Below are 19,107 nucleotides of genomic sequence, written 5' to 3' on the forward strand. Positions count from 1 at the left end.
ATGCATGTCACCAGCATGAAAAGTTTGGAAATCTCTCCTGTACAGGCTTCCATAGGCTTGCATTGTAGCATGTAGTACAGGGATTATTATTTATTTATCTATTTAGTGCATTTGTACCCCACTCTTCAGCCGAAAAGGCACCCAGTGCCACTTACATATAATCAATTCATAGAATCATAAAATTATAGAATTAGAAGGGACCCCATGGGTCATCTAGTTCAATGCAGGAATTAAATCAAGACAGTCCCTGCCCACAGGCTGATGATGATGATGATGATACACACAAGGGGAAAAGGACAGGAAGGGAAGGGAGTGGAAATCCAACTCAGTCTCTATACACATTGTTGTCTTTATTCTCCCTCCCCTTTTGAAACATGTAACAAGCAAAGATAGACACTGTTGAGGAATTATCGTGCACCTGGGACATAATTTTGGGTAGTTTCGTAGGGGAGGACCTGTGTTTTAGAACAGATCCTTTCCCACCCATCCCAGTAATTCAGGACTGGGGTAATGTTTTCACTCTTAGGTCTTCATTCCCTACTGATCAACCTTGCAGGGGCCAGTGGTGGGTGGGGCCAGAGGTAAAAGTGGTCTAAGCAGCAAATGTAAATATTACCTTTGTACAGTAGTCGGCTGTTTCCTACACACGGTCCCACCCCTCTCTCTATCTTTCATTCAGGCAAGTGAGAGGCGTTATCACAGTCTAAGGATGCATTCCAGACAGGCAAAAAAGATTTTGGGTGCAATACTGTGCTACTGGGGGGGGGGGTGAGGTGTGGGGAGAGACTTCTTGAGCGCCAGACAGAGAGGTCCAGAGGCCACATTTGACTCCTGGGCCTGAGGTTCCCCACCTACTTGTCTGTTTCTTTTGTCTGTTTCTTTTGTCTTTCTGCCTTCTGTGTTGGTGTAGGAGGTGATTTTCCATAGCTGATTATGAGTGCAGACTGGTTGTGAACTGGATTGAGTCAGAGATGTCACAGTATAGCTTACCTGGTGCTGTTCAGCCTAAAAACTGTTTCTTTCTTACTCCCCCACCCCCACCCCCCAGGTCATGGGGTGGAGGGGTGGGGGTGGTGGACTGTAATGACAGTTCTTGTGACTTGACTAAATTGTGTGTTCTCATGGCTCATAAAGCAGACGACCAAAAGAGACCAGTCTTCAGTGCATAATTAAAAAGCAAACAGAAGTTTGCTGTTTGAAGGCCACCCAGAGATGCAACTTCCTGGTCCATTGGGGACCTATAACCTATATCAATATTAGAGCAGGTTCCTTCCTCTTTTTTTTACCCGCACGGACCATTTGAAAATTGCTTAGGGTCTCTTGGTGGGTTTCTCTGTGTCTTCTGTTGATTGCCATTGACTGTGTTTGATGTTGAATGATTTTCAGTTGTATTCTTATTGCTTCTTTTATTGCAAAACACAATAGAAGACATAAAAGAAGCAATAAAAATGCCATTAAAAATCAGTATAAATATTCAATGCAATGTCTTCCATCTTCCAACACCACCACCCCGGCTTTAAAATCTTCTTAACATTGCTTTTGTGCTGATTGCTATTTTTTTAAAAAATCAGCTGACTGCTTTTAATATTCTCATTTTAGTGTTTTTCTTTGAATCTGTTTAACTGTGATTGCTTAACCTTTTTGCTAGCTGACCTGGGAGGGGCGCAAGGGCCGCTTTCTCTCGTGAGCAGCTTTCCAGGGACCACATGCCCATAGTGGAGAGAGGCCAGAGAAAAAGTTGATGGGCAGAGCAAGTGGGCAGAGCAAGAGAGATGTGGCTTTTACCTTTGTGGAATAGCCAACATTCCAACTATGAATAAACCAGGTGTTCCTACCCATGCACAACCACTCACTTCTCTCATCTGGGCAAGGAGGAGATATTATCAAGAACAGATTCCAGCTAAACAAAACACCCAAGGTGGACCAGTGACTGGCATGGGCTGCGGAGACTCCTACGTGCCTGATAAAGAGAATTGGAAGCCCATTTCCAGCCTCTGAGCCAGAGGCTCCCCTCCCCTGGATCAAATGAATATCCAAAAGCGGTGAAGAGGTAGACCTCAGCTGAGGAAACACAACCTGAATTATGATGCCATTGCAGGTTCAGTCCTCTCCCCTGGTGCAGTTTTGAATGGAGAAGACCCACAGAGTCCCCGCCCCAGCTGCTCCAGTGTTTCCAGTGTCAGGGCAAAGTTTCTCTCCTGTACAAACAAAAGATCAATCCCATGGCCCCTAAGAGCCTTTTGCAACCAGGTCCCTGTTTGCTTTAAAGGGAGCCTTTGTACCTGGAGAAGAGGCTGGCTTTAGGGAGCCTAGTTCAGGCCAGCCCACAGGCCCTCTGTGTACCGGGTGATGAGCACAAAATAATAAGCACATATCCATCCCATGAGAACTTATTTTGCCACCTAGGGTAGGGGCGGTGACCCCGTGGCTCTACAGATGCTGCTGGACTATGGTTATCATAATCGCTGGTCCTGCTGGCTGGGGTTGAAGGTAGCCCAACACCTGGAAGACCCATCTTTGATTTAGGGAGTATGGACTGTTAAGTTGTGGGTGACCATATCAGACGACACAGCGATTCTTCAAACAGCTCTTGTTTATTCACAGGCCAGAACAGAACTGAACTGAAGGGCTCAGTCAGCCTGCTTATATAGAGCTCCAGTACAACGTTACTGTAGCAACTTTCTAAAACTATCCAATCATGGAATCAGATAGGTAGCCGTGTTGGTCTGCCATAGTCAAAACAAAAAAATTCCTTCCAGTAGCACCTTAAAGACCAACTAAGTCAGTTCTTGGTATGAGCTTTCGTGTGCATGCACACTTCTTCAGATACGTATCTGAAGAAGTGTGCATGCACACGAAAGCTCATACCAAGAACTGACTTAGTTGGTCTTTAAGGTGCTACTGGAAGGATTTTTTTTGTTTCAATCACGGAATGCTACTTTTGATCCTTCATTTGCATAACTATCTACAGTATCCCCCTGCTGGCCCAGGGTGAGAACTTCAGTACATAACACGGACACACGTTTCATGACACATACGATTATTCTTCAAGAGCATCTAGGACAGCGCGCACACTGAAAAGAATTATGGGAACAGTAGTTTACACCCAGAGCTACAATTCCCAGCAATCTTAACAAACTACATTTCCCAGTATTGGGGAGGGGGAAAATATGCTATAAATGTGCTTTCAATGTGTACGGTTCTTCTTCTCCTTCTCCTTCTCCTTCTTCTTCTTCTTCTTCTTCTTCTTCTTCTTTGGCGATCACTTGTAGCCGAGTAAGACTGTCTTCCATAAAGACAGTTTTAACAATGAGTCTGTAAGTGACTGTGGAGGCCAATTCTGGATCCACACGTCCTTCCACAGTGGGCACAGTGGTCTGACCACCTCACTGTTTTATGCAACAAGTTGTTATTGCTATTAAGCTTTCAGGTACCTTGTTGGTTCATAATTTAAAAAACAACAACAACAGAAGTAATAACAGCATGATAATGCCTTTCATAGGAACTCAAGAAAGCTTGCTCACTATGTTAGGAACACAGGTAGCTGAGTCAGATCATTAATATGTCCTGCTCAGTATTGCCCACACTGATTAGCAGCATCTCTCCAGAGTTTCTGACTCTGGTTCCTCCAGCCCTAGTGGTCGGCTGGCATCCTCCATGGATTCAGTAGCTGGCTAATGTCCCCATGAGGGAAGTGGGGAGATGGGAGTCCTGGTTCCTCAGCAAGGACACGTTTTATCCAGGAAAGGGGGAAGTACATGCCTCCTCCAGTCCTTTTCCTGGGACTCCGCTATACAGTGGTACCTCGGGTTAAGTACTTAACCCGAGGTTCGTTCCAGTGGTCCGTTCTTAACCTGAAACTGTTCTTAACCTGAAGCACCACTTTAGCTAATGGGGCCTCCTGCTGCTGCGGTGCCATTGGAGCACTATCTCTGTTCTCATCCTGAAGCAAAGTTCTTAACCTGAAGCACTAGTTCTTAACCCGAGGTAATATTTCTGGGTTAGTGGAGTATGTAACCTGAAGTGTATGTAACCCGAAGTACCACTGTACAGCTGCAAATAAAATGTTTGGAGTGTGTTTTACATGCAATATACAATGTGACACTAGATGGCGATGGTGAGCCTTATGGAAAATTCCATGTATTTTTTAAAACGCTTTAAAAAAATCATTTTCAGAACGTTTTTTAATATGTGTCTAGATTCCACCCTGGTCTCATCCTCCTGTTCCCCATCCTCCGTCATCTGTCTTAAGGTCTGGCACTCCACTCCTGAGCCTTGCAGCACTTTGGGACTCATAGCAATGTGGATGGGAGGGAAATGAAGAACTGGAGGGGAAGGGGAGCAGATTGGAGTACTGTGGAGGAAGGTATGACTGGCAGAAGCTCCATAAACACCATACAATTAAAAGCACATTTAGATCACATTCCCTCGCCCTGCAAAGAATATTGGGAATTGTAGCTGTGAGGGGTAAACAACAGTTCTTAGGATTCTTGGGTGTGGGAGAAACACTTCATACAACGACGTTTTGTTACTGGTTAGTAATAATAGTGCTCTTAGCATGCTGAATAAAAAGTAACAGAGAGGCACTTTGTAACTTGGGATACCCCGAGACACCCTTTTTATTGTGTGTTCATGATTATTTCTGATCATTTCAGTATTAGGGTCAGTCCCACACAGTCCCGCTTTTCAGCGCTGCTTGTGCCTGCTGCTTCGTTGCCAAACAACACATATCCTGCAACTGCCTGCTGAAATCCCATTGCTTTCTGATACCGCCAATATTCTGGTTTATTTTTGCTCTGCTTTTGTTGTGTTGTAGACCTTCCAGACAGCAGTAATGGGATGTACCACTAGGGAAGCCCCACGGTACCAACGAAAAGAGGATAAATCCACCACAAACACTCAATTATTGGGTCGAAAGCATATTGTAGAATGTACCCACAAACCTCCCCCCCCCCCAATCTCAAGGAACCCTTAACAGATATGAGATAGGCGGGGGTGGGGTGGGGCACTGAGGGAAAGGGCAGATTTTGGAGGAAGAAGTTTGTGTCTCTGCAATGCCTGGCTGGGCAGAATCCCCTTTCTGCGTAAGTGCAGATATAGTTAAGATAGATTTTCTTAATCCGGAGAGCCAGGGTGTGTGTGTGTTTTTACCATCCAGGAGAATAAATTCTTGGCATATTTATTGGGAGGATGTTGTGGGGTTTTATTTGCCTACCCTTGTTGTGAAGATGGCTGAGACGCTGAGGGCGGGAGAACAGGGCAGGTAAACTCTGTGACAAAACTTATCCGAAACCACAAACCCGCGAGCCGCCTGTGATTGGGCAACTTCCAATGTTTGTCGGAGGATCGCTGTGTTTTCCTGACCTCGTGCATGTAACTATCGTACGTTTCTGTGACTCAGCAAAGGGCCTGACTTCCATCCAATAACTCTGGGTACACAAGGCAAGAAGAGAGATCGCAAAGTGGTGTGGTTTTGTAATAAAAGTTGCCACTGCCAACTGTGCACTCCCTGGTAGAGTGAGAAAATGTTCAGAGGCAACATTTTCAGTTGGTTAGTGACAAACTCCAGATGTATAGCCATATTGGTCTTTTAAAAGACATTTTAGAAGAATAATGTGGCAGGATAATTTTTTTGGTGTGGGGTACTTGTGAGGGGACTGAAGGCCAGAGGAGTTTACATTTAATTTCCACACTGAGTGCAAACTGTGGATACTCTTATTTACGCCCCCCCCCCTTCCCACAAAGAAGCACTTTGTCCACCTGTTGAAGCTGCAACATCCTGCTCAGATGTGGATTCATTGCAAAGATGAATCTGGCCACCCTCAGGCATCTACTGGAGCCCCAGAGCCCCAAATACTGGACCCTGTTCTGGACTTCATATTGGTAATAGTGGTGAGTGGCCATTTTGCAATGCTCAGTGTGGGGTAATGTGTGAAATTAAAATGCCACTCTCTTATGGGATGCCAACATTATTAGACTACTTCCACATGTCCTAGAGACCTGTAATTTGGTCCATGAGTAACTCAACACGCTCTGGTGATTTTTTTAAAAAATACAGTAAGGAAGGTAGAGGCAATTTCTACATTTCTCCCTCAAAATCAGGGCATGAGGTTTTACCTCACAACAGAGGCCAGCCCTTGCGAGCAGAGCAAACGCGAGGCCATCACATCTGAGGTGGAATTTCAGGCTGTGAGTGTTCTGCGTCTTCTTCACACACTTGAGTCAGCCTTGGAGTGCTTTCCAGTTAGAACCAGTAATGTGTATCTAGAATTTCCCAGAGTAGCTGTAGGATTCATTTTATAAAAGTCAAAACACAAATAACTTCGTGTACGTGTTTGTGTACGTACATGTGGGTTTCTTGGCTTATTTAAAGACCTGAATCTATGAATGGCTAATTCTGTCCTGCATCATTGCATCATGGCTTCTAGTCAGCTTCTGGCCAGCCCTGTCATTAGGCATTGTGAAGTGGCTTGCCTAGGGCAGATGCTTTGGGTGACATGAAATTATTTGTTGTTGTTGTTGCATTTTTACTGAGAGGTATGGGGAACTCTCTGCAATTCAGGGATTTCAACTACAGCATTCATGACAGATGGCCATCCAATCCCTGCTTAAAAACCTCCAAGGAAGGAGAGTCCACAACATCCTGAGGGAGTCCGTTGCACTGTCAAACAGCTCTTTGGCCTGGGTGCCTTTGTTGGGAGCGGGGGAAACCATGCCATTTTGCTATTCAGCCTCAAGCGGCAAATATTTTAGAACCACCCCAAATATACTTTCCCCTCAAGGGAAAAAGCATAACTCCCCACCCTACTTTTTGATCCTCAACACACCAGACATTTTACATGCCTAAAACGTTTTCTTCTAGTGCCTTCCACAGAGCGGTGGTTAACTGTCATTTCCCCCCTTTCTTAGCGAGGACCCTTGGCGAGCGGCGAAGATGATCAAGGGTTACATGCAGCAACACAATATCCCCCAGAGGGAGGTGGTGGATGTCACTGGACTGAATCAGTCCCATCTCTCGCAACATCTCAACAAGGGGACGCCCATGAAAACGCAGAAGCGGGCGGCTCTCTATACGTGGTACGTCCGGAAGCAGAGGGAGATTCTCCGGCGTAAGTACATACTTTTTTTGCATGTTGTTGTGTGTGTTTGTGTGCATGCGTCCACATTGTGTAACTGGACAAGAGAGTGGGTTCCAGCTGGTGACCTGTTGACGTGCACTTGCCATGTGGTTGAGCGGCTGCAGTTCCATCACCACAGAAGGATGTTGTACGTTGGCAGTGCTCTACCTCCACTGCCTGAGGCAATGTGCCTTTGCTGGGAACCCCAAGTGAGGAGAATAGTGTTGTTGCACTCAGGTCCTGCTTGTGGGCTTCCCATCGGCGCATCTAGTTAGCCACTGTGAGAACAGGATGCTGGGCTAGATGGGCCTGATCCAGCAGGGCTCTTCTTCTGTTAACCCCAGCCAATGTAGCCAGTAACCAGAGATTATGGGGTTTTTATTCCAGCCATAGGGTCCCAATCTGCAGCATCTCCAGGCAAGATTAGGAAATGTTCTAGCACATTTGCAAAGCTAAGCAAGGTTTGGTATGGTTTCCAATGGGAGGACCATGTGTTTGAGATTCCCGCATTGCAGGGGTGTGGATTAAGATGACCCTCTGTCTCCTTTCCAACTCTACAATTCTATGATTCTAAGTAGACCAGGGGTAGCCAATAGTGATTATGGCTCCCATCATCCCTGACCATTGGCTATGCTGGCTTGTGCCGACGAGAGTTGTAGTTAGTCCAAAACATCTGGGCTATACCATGATGGCTACCCTTGGCATGGATGATAGTGAGCTAGACTGTGGGTAGGCAAACTAAGGCCCGGGGGCCGGATCCGGCCCAATCGCCTTCTAAATCCGGCCTGCGAATCAGCACGTTTTTACATGAGTAGAATGTGTGCTTTTATTTAAAATGCATCTCTGGGTTATTTGTGGGGCATAGGAATTCGTTCACCCCCCCAAAAAAAAATATAGGTCTGAGGAACAGTGGACCCGCCCCCTGCTGAAAAAGTTTGCTGACCCCTGAGCTAGACAGACCTTTGGTCTGACTCAGTATTAAGGCAGCTTCCTAGGCTAACCTTCAATTTCAGGGGATGGGGGACCTGTGTCACCCATCACATGTTATTAGGCTACAACTCCCATCATCCCCCAGCTAGCATGGCCAATGTGAAGGGAGTGTTAGTCCAACAGTATTTCGAGAACCACACTTCATCCTGCTCCACCGTGATCTGCAGACAAAGGACAAAAGCATCTGAGTGCTCTATCACAGAGCCTCACCTACCCTATTGAATCAGGGAGCTGAGGCTAAGATAATCTTGTTATCACTTATCTGGGCATTAGCCCCGTTGAGCTCAGTGGGACTTAGTTTTGAGTAGCTGTTTATAGGATTGTGCCACATATTCTGTCACCTCCCATCTGAAAAGTTGGGTTTCTGTCATCTCTGCTCTCCCCCGCCCCCCCGCCAATCCCATACACAAACGTTTCATTTTGTTTTTGTTGTTTGGCATTGTGGCACCGGAAGAGCGACCTGGGCTTTCTTCTCTGGTAGAATTACCTTCCAGGCTTGTCTACAGAGATCTGAGTAAATTTAAATAGGCTATTGTGTCAAAATACAGCACGATTGCCTTGGGGAGGACAGAGTGATCCAATTAGCTGGCTGCGTTCTGACACATCCAAAGATAAACTGGTTGACTTTTGTTTTGCTTTCTTTTGTTTTATGGCACCAGGTTTACGCAGGGCACAAGATACCAAGGAGGTATTGCAAAGTATAATTATCACGGTTTTTGATGAATAGATCTGAGGTAGATCAGAGCTTCTCAATCAGCCAACACGTATAAGATTCTTGCCCCACCCTAAAAAAACCCCCACCTCTTTTCTTTTTATATTGGCAAAATTTCTGAGCATTTAAACAGCCACACGAAAGGCAGAAATATAGCAGCTCAGGTTTTCAACATGCAGGAAAAAGCTTAACCTTCTGAATTTCTCGTGTGCTATTGAAGCCTACAAGAAAGAGAAAGAGAGTTTGTCCACATGAGACCAAAATGGGAACATCATTCCAGAGTCTTCCTGGACCCATCCCCATTTTAAATGCAAGATTTTAGAATCCTGGCTGTTTCAGAATTTCCAAAGATCAAAAGGCCCACATTTAAAGCGGGGAGAGATCTGGGATAACGCTGAGATGGGGAGGACATCATATTGATGTCCCTAAATTAATGGGGAAACAGGTTGGTGCAAATCCACATTTTTCTGTGGTGTAGGCAAGCCCAGAGAGAGAAAATGTCAACCTTACAGGCAATTCAAACTCAAAACTTGATTAGCGTGTTGGTGGGCTGAGGGGCTAAGACCAACCTCTCTAAAGACATACAGAGTTGGACAGGACCTTGGAAGTCATTCAAGTGCAACTCCCTGATTCATACAATCTTCAGTGTAGGATCCTGTGGTGGCCTTGACTGGTGGCCCATTTAGCCTCTGCTCAAACACCATGGTTTGCTGATGGCTTATAACCATGGTTTGTTACACATCAGAGCCCAAGCCTTGAAAAAGTGTGGCTTGCTGGGGCAGTCACCTCAAATGCTTGTCAAGAGCAGCTGGAAATCAAAAAGCTCTGGCGAAACACACCTTGGTTTGTTTGCTCATCTGTGAGACAACTCACAGTTTGCTTGAACCAACTGGTAAAACAAAACCCATGACTTCACATTATGTTGTGAATGCCACTGCAGTTTGTCGTAGCTTTTGGTTACCGTATTTTTCGTCCCATAGGACGCTCCATCCCATAGGACGCACCTAGTTTTTTTTTGGGGGGGGGAAATAAAGGAAAACAATTTTCCCTTTATTCCCCCCCCCCCAAACCAGGTCGGGGAAACCAAACCAGGTCGAGGAACAGCGGGATGGCGGCAATGAACCTCCCCGCTGTCCCCCGAGCTTGTGGGGCTGGCCAATGTCTGCCCGAAGTGCGGGGCGCTCTACTTCAGCGCGCCCCGCGCTCCATGCAGCAGCCTGCAGGGCTCCCCAGGCTGCGGATATCTGCCCGGCGCGAGGGGCGCTCTGCTTCAGGGAGCACACCGACCCCTCTTGCTCTCCAAGCTTCAGCAAAAGCCTGTATTCGCCCCATAGGACGCACACAGCTTTCCCCTTCATTTTTGGAGGGGAAAAAGTGCATCCTATAGGGCGAAAAATACGGTAGTTTGTGGCTTCTCCTCCTATTGAGGGTAACAGGCAGCCAGCCAGTCCTACCCTAAACCAGACAATCCTTTCCACCTCCTGCTTTTCTGCCCCTCTCACAGACAGTCAGTCAGTATTCTGTGCCCACTTAGGATTATCAGTTTTCACTGAGATCTCACGCCGCAAATATTTTGAACTTGTGCAAAACTTGGGTCCTTCCAAGTCGGCTTCTTCTGCGTGGATTTTGGCTACATAAGGACCCATACTTGGGGCCCACAGCAATTTAAACTGGTATGATACTGCATTAAAATTCTAGCGCAGATGGGACCTAAACATACACAGAATTATAGCCTGAAGCTAGGCCCCTTCCAGGGCTTGTCTGAGACCTGGGGTGGCAAGGAGCCATGGGGTGTTCTTGACATGACAACATAAGTGTGGCATAGCCCTCCAAGGCCCGGGGCAAGTGTTCCCGGCTTCCCCTTCTGTGTGGGCTTGCCCTGACCACTGACTCTGTTGGATGAGCTGATGGGAGATGGAGTCCATGAACATCTGGAGGGCTACAGATGTTCTCCATCCCTGACCTAAAGGGCTTAACTTGAGATCAGCTGCCTGCTTCTTACACACAAGCCCTGGTTTGGTAGTCAACTTCCTCTAGTCTCCTGCTACTTGTGGATTGAGAGAGGGCATTCTGCATACAAGGGGGGGGGGGTACAGCTGGTGGTCCCAAATGTAGGATTCTCTCCCCAGGGAGGTTTGCTTGGCACCAAATCTAATGTCTTTTTAAAATTTCCTAGCATATTGAATAAGTTGCTTTTATTGGCTCAGCCAGATTTTATTACAGTATTCTGCTCTTCTATGTCTCTTGTATTGAAATTTTTAAACTTTTGTTTGTTTAGCTTTTTGCTTTCTATTTTGTCATGGCTAATATCTAAGAAAATACAGTTATTACCTACAAACAATTTTGCCATGGCTAATAGCTAAGAAAATACAGTTACTGCCTACAAACAAAGGATATTTATTGTATGTGTTTTATCATTATTATTATTCAGCTGCCAGGGGGGTTTTTTTAACGAAAGGGCGGGGAATTCTCTAAATGCAATAAGTGAACAAATAAACAATAAGCACACTGGAGCCTTTTTGAGCTATTTGTCCCTCGCTAGATTGAAGTTTAAACATTTCAGCATTGCTTGTATTGGGGTGGAAGAACTATATGTCTAGCCTGGGCCTTTGAACGTGGACTGCCACTGAGCAATTTTCAAGGGAAAAAACACCTGGGGGATGGGGAGGCTACTTTTTCTTTTAGCTGGGATCATCTCAATGTGAGCTTGGAGTGGAAGAAAAATAGCTTTGGGGGGCGGTGAATCCCAAGAAGGGTTAAGGATTCCCTTCTGTTCATGGATATACATGGGGCAGGGAAGGGGGCAGTCCCCGACCTGATGAAACATAACCCCCAGATTCCCAGTTTTCATTTTAAAAAAAGTTTCTAGCATTTGCACCTATGAGGTAAAATGTAGAGGCACTGTTCTCCCCATTTATTTATTTTTGTCAGAAACTAGTATGCTCACCACTTCCATCGTTTACTAAAAGCCCTTCACTCTGTAGCAACAACGTCTCCCTGTTTTGAAACAGGGAGACATTGGGGCTGCAACTCCACAGAAATATTCCTGCAGATTGCTCCCTTCTGCTGCTTCTCTGCTTGAAAGCAGGTTCCCAGCCCACCAACTCACTGTAGCACGTTGAAAGAAATGGGCCCGTCATGTGCCTTCCTTCGCTGGAAAGAGGTTTTTAAAAGCTCGACGTGTTTCCTTAATCACACAATCTGTACAAAATGGAGGATCGTAATTGTTGTAGTGGGAAGCAATTGCAGACCCTTGGGCCAAATAAGATCTCCAGAGGGGTTGTTGCCTGCTCTCCCCACACTTAACCTAGCGATTCAAAAGCACGTCAGGGGAATAGCCAAGGGCAGTGCCCTCCAGGAATGGATGGACTCCAGCTCCCATCATTCCTGTCCACTGGGGCTGATGGGAGTTGTAGTCCAATAACATTCAGAGGTTGCCAGGCCAACAATTTTTTTCTGTCTGGGCTTTCACTGTTTGAAATATGCAACCCTAATGTTAAAGCTGCCCTTGCCCCAGATGCGGGCCTAGTTTGCTTCAGCAAACTGCATCATATAGACATAGCTGTCAACTTTTCCCTTTTCTTGTGAGGAATCCTATTCGGAATAAGGGAATTTCCCTTAAAAAAAGGGAAACGTTGACAGCTATGCATATAGGAGAAGCTTGATCAGACTGTCTGGCTTCCATGAAGTGAAGTTTACTCTTGTGCAATGAAGGTTTTCTTGTTGAGTGGCGGCGGCTATAGGCCCGATCAAAATCTGCTCCTTTCTCTTTTCAGAATTCAACCAGACAGTCCAGGGTTCGGGAAATATGACAGACAAAAGCAGTCAAGATCAGCTGCTGTTTCTCTTTCCAGAGTTCAACCAGCAAAGCCAGGGGGTGGGTCAGCTGGACGACCCCTGCGCCGAAACGCCCAGCAAGAAGATGAGGCGGAACCGGTTCAAGTGGGGCCCCGCTTCGCAGCAGATCTTGTACCAGGCCTATGACCGGCAAAAGAACCCCAACAAGGAGGAAAGGGAGGCCCTGGTTGAGGAGTGCAACAGGTAAACAGAAATAAGGGGGGGAAATAAACACCTAAAACTTAAACCCTGCACAAAAGACAAAGGCGTCTTCCCCCCTATCTTGCTTCTAATTAGTTGTTGGCAGAGGGCAAAGCCTGCATTGTTTTCGTTAACCCCCATTGTGTGAAGTGTCTGGCACGTCCTGTGTCAAAGGAAAAAGAACCTGGTATTCTCACCATCTAGAATAAGTCAACAACGGAGAGGGAAAAAATACCGGGGAAGAGAGTAAGGTTTGCAGAAGTGTGAAGTTCAGCCCTCCACCAAGTTAAATTCAGTCCCTGAGGAGGCTTATTAAGGACGGACCCCCAAATTAGGGATCCCCTCCAAACCTGTGCCCAAATGTGGGGTTTTCACTGCAAAACATTGGCACAGGTTTGGAGGGGATCCAAAACTGGGGGGTTCGTAGTTAACGGGATGTATAATGGCCCCCCAGTAGTGTAGGCGGCTGAAAGAAAAATATAATCTGTTTATTGGGATTTCCAAGCCGCCCTTTACAAAAATGGCCCCAGGGCAGATTATGACGATATAAAAATACAATATTGAAATGGATTAAATAAAACGGTTGAGCTCCTAGTGTTAAGTTGAGCAACTTTTTCCAGTCCAGTGGCAATATTTTATTGAGGGCAACATTTGGCGATGTGCAACCAGTTTCTACTGCAGACCTGGGCAGAGCAATGGTATGATCCCTACATTTTACATTGTATTTCAGCCATGCAAAAGGCAGAGGTTTATATACCCACACCCTTTGGGGGGGGGGGGCTAGAAGGCCCCAGAAGCATTCATAGGCATGTGTTTATGCTTTTTAAAAATATGTGCTCGAAAAGGTTCGTGGTGAATAACAAACTTTTGCATCACTATTATACCTGGAGCAGTTTCAGAAATATTTTGAATGTATTTTTGTACTTTCATTTCATCCGCACAAGTTCCCATGTAGCCTTTTCAAGGTGATGGTGATAACTATGATGATTTAAGCAAACAAATATTTATTTACTGTATTTCATAAGATTTATACAATGCTTGACTGCAAAAAAAACAACCCTGAAAGCATTTTGCAAAAAGATAAAACAAGGAAATCAAGAAAAATTTACAGCCACACTTCAAAACATAAAAAGTTCAATTGCTAAAACAAATGAAACTTCAACCGTCTAAGCCAGGACCACTGGTCCTGTTAGCTAAGGATTATGGGAATTGTAGTTCCAAAACATCTGGAGGGCGGCAGTTTGCCTATGCCTGTTCTAAGCATCCGGGTAAACTTGTGTAAACAAGGAAGTTTTTAGCAGGAGCCAGAAAGAGTCCTGTGTTGATGCCTCCTTGATCTCAACAGGCAGGCAAATTTAAATTTGTCTTAAATTAAAAACACCAACCTGTTATAGTACTTATTTTATTCAGAGTCTCTCTTTTCTGTAATAACATGGCTTAAAAGGAAGGCCACGTTTTATACAAGCATGTTAATTTCCTTCTGCAGAAAACCAATCAGAACATCCCACCTTGGAGGCTGATGGATCTGTATGGATTCCTGAGAGTCCTTTGTGAAATGGAGGCTGGTCTATTTGGGAGAACTGCCCTACCAATCCCAGTCTGCCCTCAGCCAGCCCCCAACTCGCCTGCCCCCTTACTAATCATCAGGCCAGGGGCTGAGACTGGCTGTCATCTTCCTCCTCCGCAGCCTCAGTCTCACCCTTGTATAACTCAACAGGGAGGATGATGGAGACCAAACTAGAATTGGTCCCCTCTGCCTGTCCACAGGGCACCAACCAGCACTGCTTTGGATCATTTTTGCTTTGTTCAGCTGGTGTTCCTGTTGATGCTCAGATTGCTCTGAGGGGTAGAGAAGATGGCCCAGGCGATGCAAATGATAGAATCAAAGTACCCTCTCCTGCTGTGCAAAGCTTGACTTGCACCTTGGATTTTCGGCTCCCATAAGTCCCTCTTGAGTGTGGCCAGTGTTCAGGAATGATGGGACTTTTGTTTATTTATGTGGCAAAATTTATATACCAATTGACTGTAAATCAAAATTCTAAGCCATTTATTTTTTTAAAAAGTCAATAAAAGACTAAAGTTGAAAACGTGTGTTTGTGTGCAATCCTAAATATAAGTAAAATCAAGAGTTAAGCTAAAAACAGATAGGTAGCCGTGTTGGTCAGCCATAGTCAAAACAAAAAAAATTCCTTCCAGTAGCACCTTAAAGACCAACTAAGTTAGTTCTTGGTATGAGCTTTCGTGTGCATGCACACTTGGTGTATCTGAAGAAGTGTGCATGCACACGAAAGCTCATACCAAGAACTAACTTAGTTGGTCTTTAAGGTGCTACTGGAAGGAATTTTTTTTGTTTTGGCTAAAAACAGAGTAAAGCACATTTCAGCTTTTACATGTCACTATAGGTTTTCCTGAACGAAAACGGTTTTTTAGCAGGTGCCGGAAGGAGTACAGCAAAGGCACTACCAGATGTCAATAGGCAGGGAGTTTCAAAGTGTAGGTGCTGCCACACTAAACTGTTACAAGTGCCTCATAATATTAGTTCTGAGCTCATAAGAAATCAGCTCAACTTGTAACAACACATCAGCAGCATCTAGACAACCACTGTTACCCCCATTAAATCCTCATAAGGTTTTCTGAACGCCAGTGGAATCTGTCATCCATAGAAGCCTATCCCATAATAAACTCATTAAGTCTTTAAGGTGCTTCCACTGCTGGAGGCAGCATGCTTCTGAATGCCAGTTTGCTGGAAACCACAGGAAGGACGGATCCTGTTGTGCTCAGGTCCTGCTTGTGGGCTTCCCATAGGCATTTGGTTGGCCACTGTGAGAACAGGATGCTGAACTAGGTGGACCACTGGCCTGATCCAGCAGTGCCAGGATAGCTCTGGTTGCCTACGGAAGGCTTTTATTGCAAGCTCTTCCAATGAGCTCTCTTTATTCTTCTCCTCCTAGGGCAGAATGCCACCAGCGGGGCGTGTCCCCCTCTAAAGCACATGGACTGGGTTCGAATTTGGTGACAGAAGTCCGGGTCTACAACTGGTTTGCGAACCGGAGGAAAGAGGAGGCTTTTCGTCAGAAGCTGGCTATGGATGCTTACAGCACAGGCCAACCTCACAGCATGAACCTTTTGCTCTCCCACAATTCCCCCCATCATGCGCAACCCAGCTCTTCCCCACCAAGCAAAATGTCAGGTAAGGAAATGCGGGGAGAGAGAATTATGAGAATTGCGTGTTTCCCCAGCAAACACTGTTATAAGCACTTGAAGTGTTTGCTGTTTATAGTACATTTCAGAGTAAATGACGACATAACAAAGTGACATAACCAGAAGTAGTCCACTGCCTGCAAGAAACTTAAAAAAAAACAGACAACAGGGAACTCAGTAATAGAAACTGTTTGTTATACCAGCATTTACGAAATCTCATAAATGCTGGTCTTGTGTTGCTGGGAGTTGCAGGTGAGCAGAGTGCTATTGCATTCGGGTTTTGTTTGCTGTTTGCTGGCCACTGTGAGAACACAGTGCTGGACAGATCCATGGCATGCCCACATTTAGAAGACTGTGCACAGTTTGGAAAAGGTTCAGAAAGGGGCAACCAAGATGAACCCCTATGGGGAGAAAGGTTGCAGCATTTGGGCTTTTTTAGTTTAGAGAAGAGACAAGTCAGAGGCAGCGTAACAGAGGTGTATAAAAATTTTCACGGTATGAGAAAAGTGAATATAGAGAAAAGCTTTCCTTCTCTCAAAACACTAGAACTTTGCGCCATCCAATGAAGTTAAATGCTGGACAGACAAAAGAAATACTTATTCACACTGTGCATAGTTAAAACTCTGGGATTTGCTCCAAAGAGATGTAGTAATAGTCACCAATTTGGATGGCTTTAAAACAGGATAGGGACGCGGGTGGTACTGTGGGTTAAACCACAGAGCCTAGGGCTTGCTGATCAGAAGGTTGGCAGTTCGAATTGAAATAAAAAACTAAGGTCATATTATATATATACTGTGTGTGTGTATATATATATATATATATATATATATATATATATATGCAAACACGTACACAAATGTATGGGCCACATGTCTGAGGCAGCACAGGAGGGCAGTCCTGGAGCCATTTTGGCTCCCAAACTGACCAAACGTTTTCTCTGTAAGGTCAAAGGAAAATGGAAAAGCCTTCCCATTGTCTTTCCATTCAAAAAAGGGTATATCTGTGTATGAATAGGGTGAGCCTGTGACCTGGCTCAGGAAATAAGTATTTGTCACTACAAAATACTGGCCAGGCTCCCCAGAGTATCCAGTCAAGTAAGCATTAACAGGTAACCTGCCAGACAGGAGATAAACAACGACAGGAGATAAACAATGCACTCAGATTTCTGTGATGTAGGCATGATGTGTCTGGGGGGTTGTCTTGAGCTACAACCCTTCTGTGATGTATGTATGATGTTTCTGGGGGGTGGTCTTGGACTCTAGTGCGGGCAATTTAAAATGTCTATATAAGGGCAGGCACACCTGGGTTCTGGGTCCCATTCCTTTCCTGCGTGTGAGGGGAGCACCCTGTTGCAACAGTTCAATAAAGATCAGGCTTACGAGCTGCTTTGCTTCTCAATATTCTCTGGTTGGCCTCTGTTCTTTTCTCCGACTGATGGAGAACCTACAAACGACTCTAGAAGGGCTCTTGTGTCCTCCTTAAGGGAATAAGGGCAGATTTTCATTTATTACAGAATCCCTGGGATGGGGTGAGCTCCCGTTGCTTGGTCCCCTGCTCCTGCCAACCTAGCAGTTTGAAAGCACGAAGTAGATAAATAGGTACCGCTCCGGCGGGAAGGTAAACGGCATTTCCGTGCGCTGCTCTGGTTCGCCAGAAGCGGCTTAGTCATGCTGGCCACATGACCCGGAAGCTGTACGCCAGCTCCCTCGGCCAATAAAGCGAGATGAACGCCACAACCCCAGAGTCAGCCACGACTGGACCTAATGGTCAGGGGTCCCTTTACCTTTAAAACAGGATTAGACAAAATGATGGAGGATAAGGTGGCCACCAATGGCTGCTAGCCACAGGGGCTATGCTCTGCCTCCACTGTCAAGAGGCAGTGTCCCTTGGAACAACAGTTTTTTAAAACCTTCCTGATGCCATCATGGGCACAAATCATCATGGATGCACAATAAAAAAGGGGACACCCAGAGGGGAACTTTCACTGCCTGTCTCCTGCTCTCCCCCATCTGTGTTTATGGCAAGTCTTTGGTCATTTTATAACTTGTTGGGTGGACCAGAGGGTTGTCCCAAAAGCAAAGCAGGATAATGGAGATGGGGAAGCAGGCACATTTAAATTGGGAGAGTTTGGAAAGGGACAAGGCTAGAAGAGAGTGGCGCTTAATTGGGGGAGGGGGGAGGCTATCTCAAGTGACTGAGTGGTGTAGAGCAAGGAGCATTGTTGGGCAGAACAATCCCCATTGTTCTTGTACCTGTAATCTACACACCAAAGTCAGCGAGCTCAAGAGGCAAACAACAGAAATCAGCTTTCTGACAAGCGTTAGGGTTGTGTTGGGGTCAGTGTGGGGTCACTAGCTCTTTTCTTTTGGGTCTCTGCTGCTGGTTCCTTAAACAATACAGCATCCTCAATCTCTATCACTCTCTCTCTCTCCACCCCCCTTTCTAAAGGAATGGGTGGAGGGAGACAACTAATGTAATCCCACCCAGTTGTAGCATGGAAGGCTGCAGAACTTCTATCCAGCATTGCTGGTTACAAACAGGGAACTGATAAATGGGTCCTTTTGAGTCATCTTTTATGATGGAAGCACTCAAAATCTTGCATCACACTTAGGAACAGCCACTGTGCTAGAGTGCATCCAGATTTTCTGTTTTCTGGTTGGGATTGAATCACATGCCAGCAAATTCAGGTTGTACGATTAAAGCTGATTTGGTAGTCTTGCGCAACACAGCTACTTGCCCCCGCCCTCCCAAAAAAGACCACCCCACACTGGATTTTATGTGGTAAGGAAAGTTATGGGATCATCCACTGGGATAGTGTGGGATAATGACTGCTTCGTGCAATGTTGTCTGACCCCTCCACCCACCAGTCAGAATGAGTTCTCACTAATTCTTGAATAATGTTTTTGTTTAAGAAGGCTTTTCCTGATGGTTGATCCGGTCATTTATAAGATATCAATTATATATCTGCATAAATATTCTTCTTTGGGTTTTAGAATTTGTCAGAACGATGCTATTGTTGTGAGAATGTTACATTTTGGGGTCTGGGTC

The 19,107-nt window shown here is 45.5% G+C and overlaps 1 protein-coding gene across 4 annotated transcripts in view; it reads left to right on the forward strand.

Annotated features, from left to right (window-relative positions):
* Window positions 1-19,107, forward strand: part of HNF1B (HNF1 homeobox B) — a 59,332-nt gene that overhangs the window by 11,058 nt on the left and 29,167 nt on the right. For 2 of the 4 annotated variants that reach the window (XM_083714570.1, XM_083714569.1), the window contains exons 2-4: window positions 6,910-7,109; window positions 12,675-12,861; window positions 15,810-16,048. In XM_083714570.1, the coding sequence (XP_083570696.1) occupies window positions 6,910-7,109; window positions 12,675-12,861; window positions 15,810-16,048 (626 nt within the window). Of the gene's footprint in view, window positions 1-6,909; window positions 7,110-12,596; window positions 12,862-15,809; window positions 16,049-19,107 lie in introns of all 4 variants that reach the window. The other 2 variants (XM_083714568.1, XM_083714567.1) reach the window with 1 other exon arrangement.

This window comes from Podarcis gaigeae (genome assembly GCF_964106915.1).
Source record: "Podarcis gaigeae genome assembly, chromosome: 15".
In the NCBI taxonomy this organism is placed as follows: Eukaryota; Metazoa; Chordata; class Lepidosauria; order Squamata; family Lacertidae; genus Podarcis; species Podarcis gaigeae.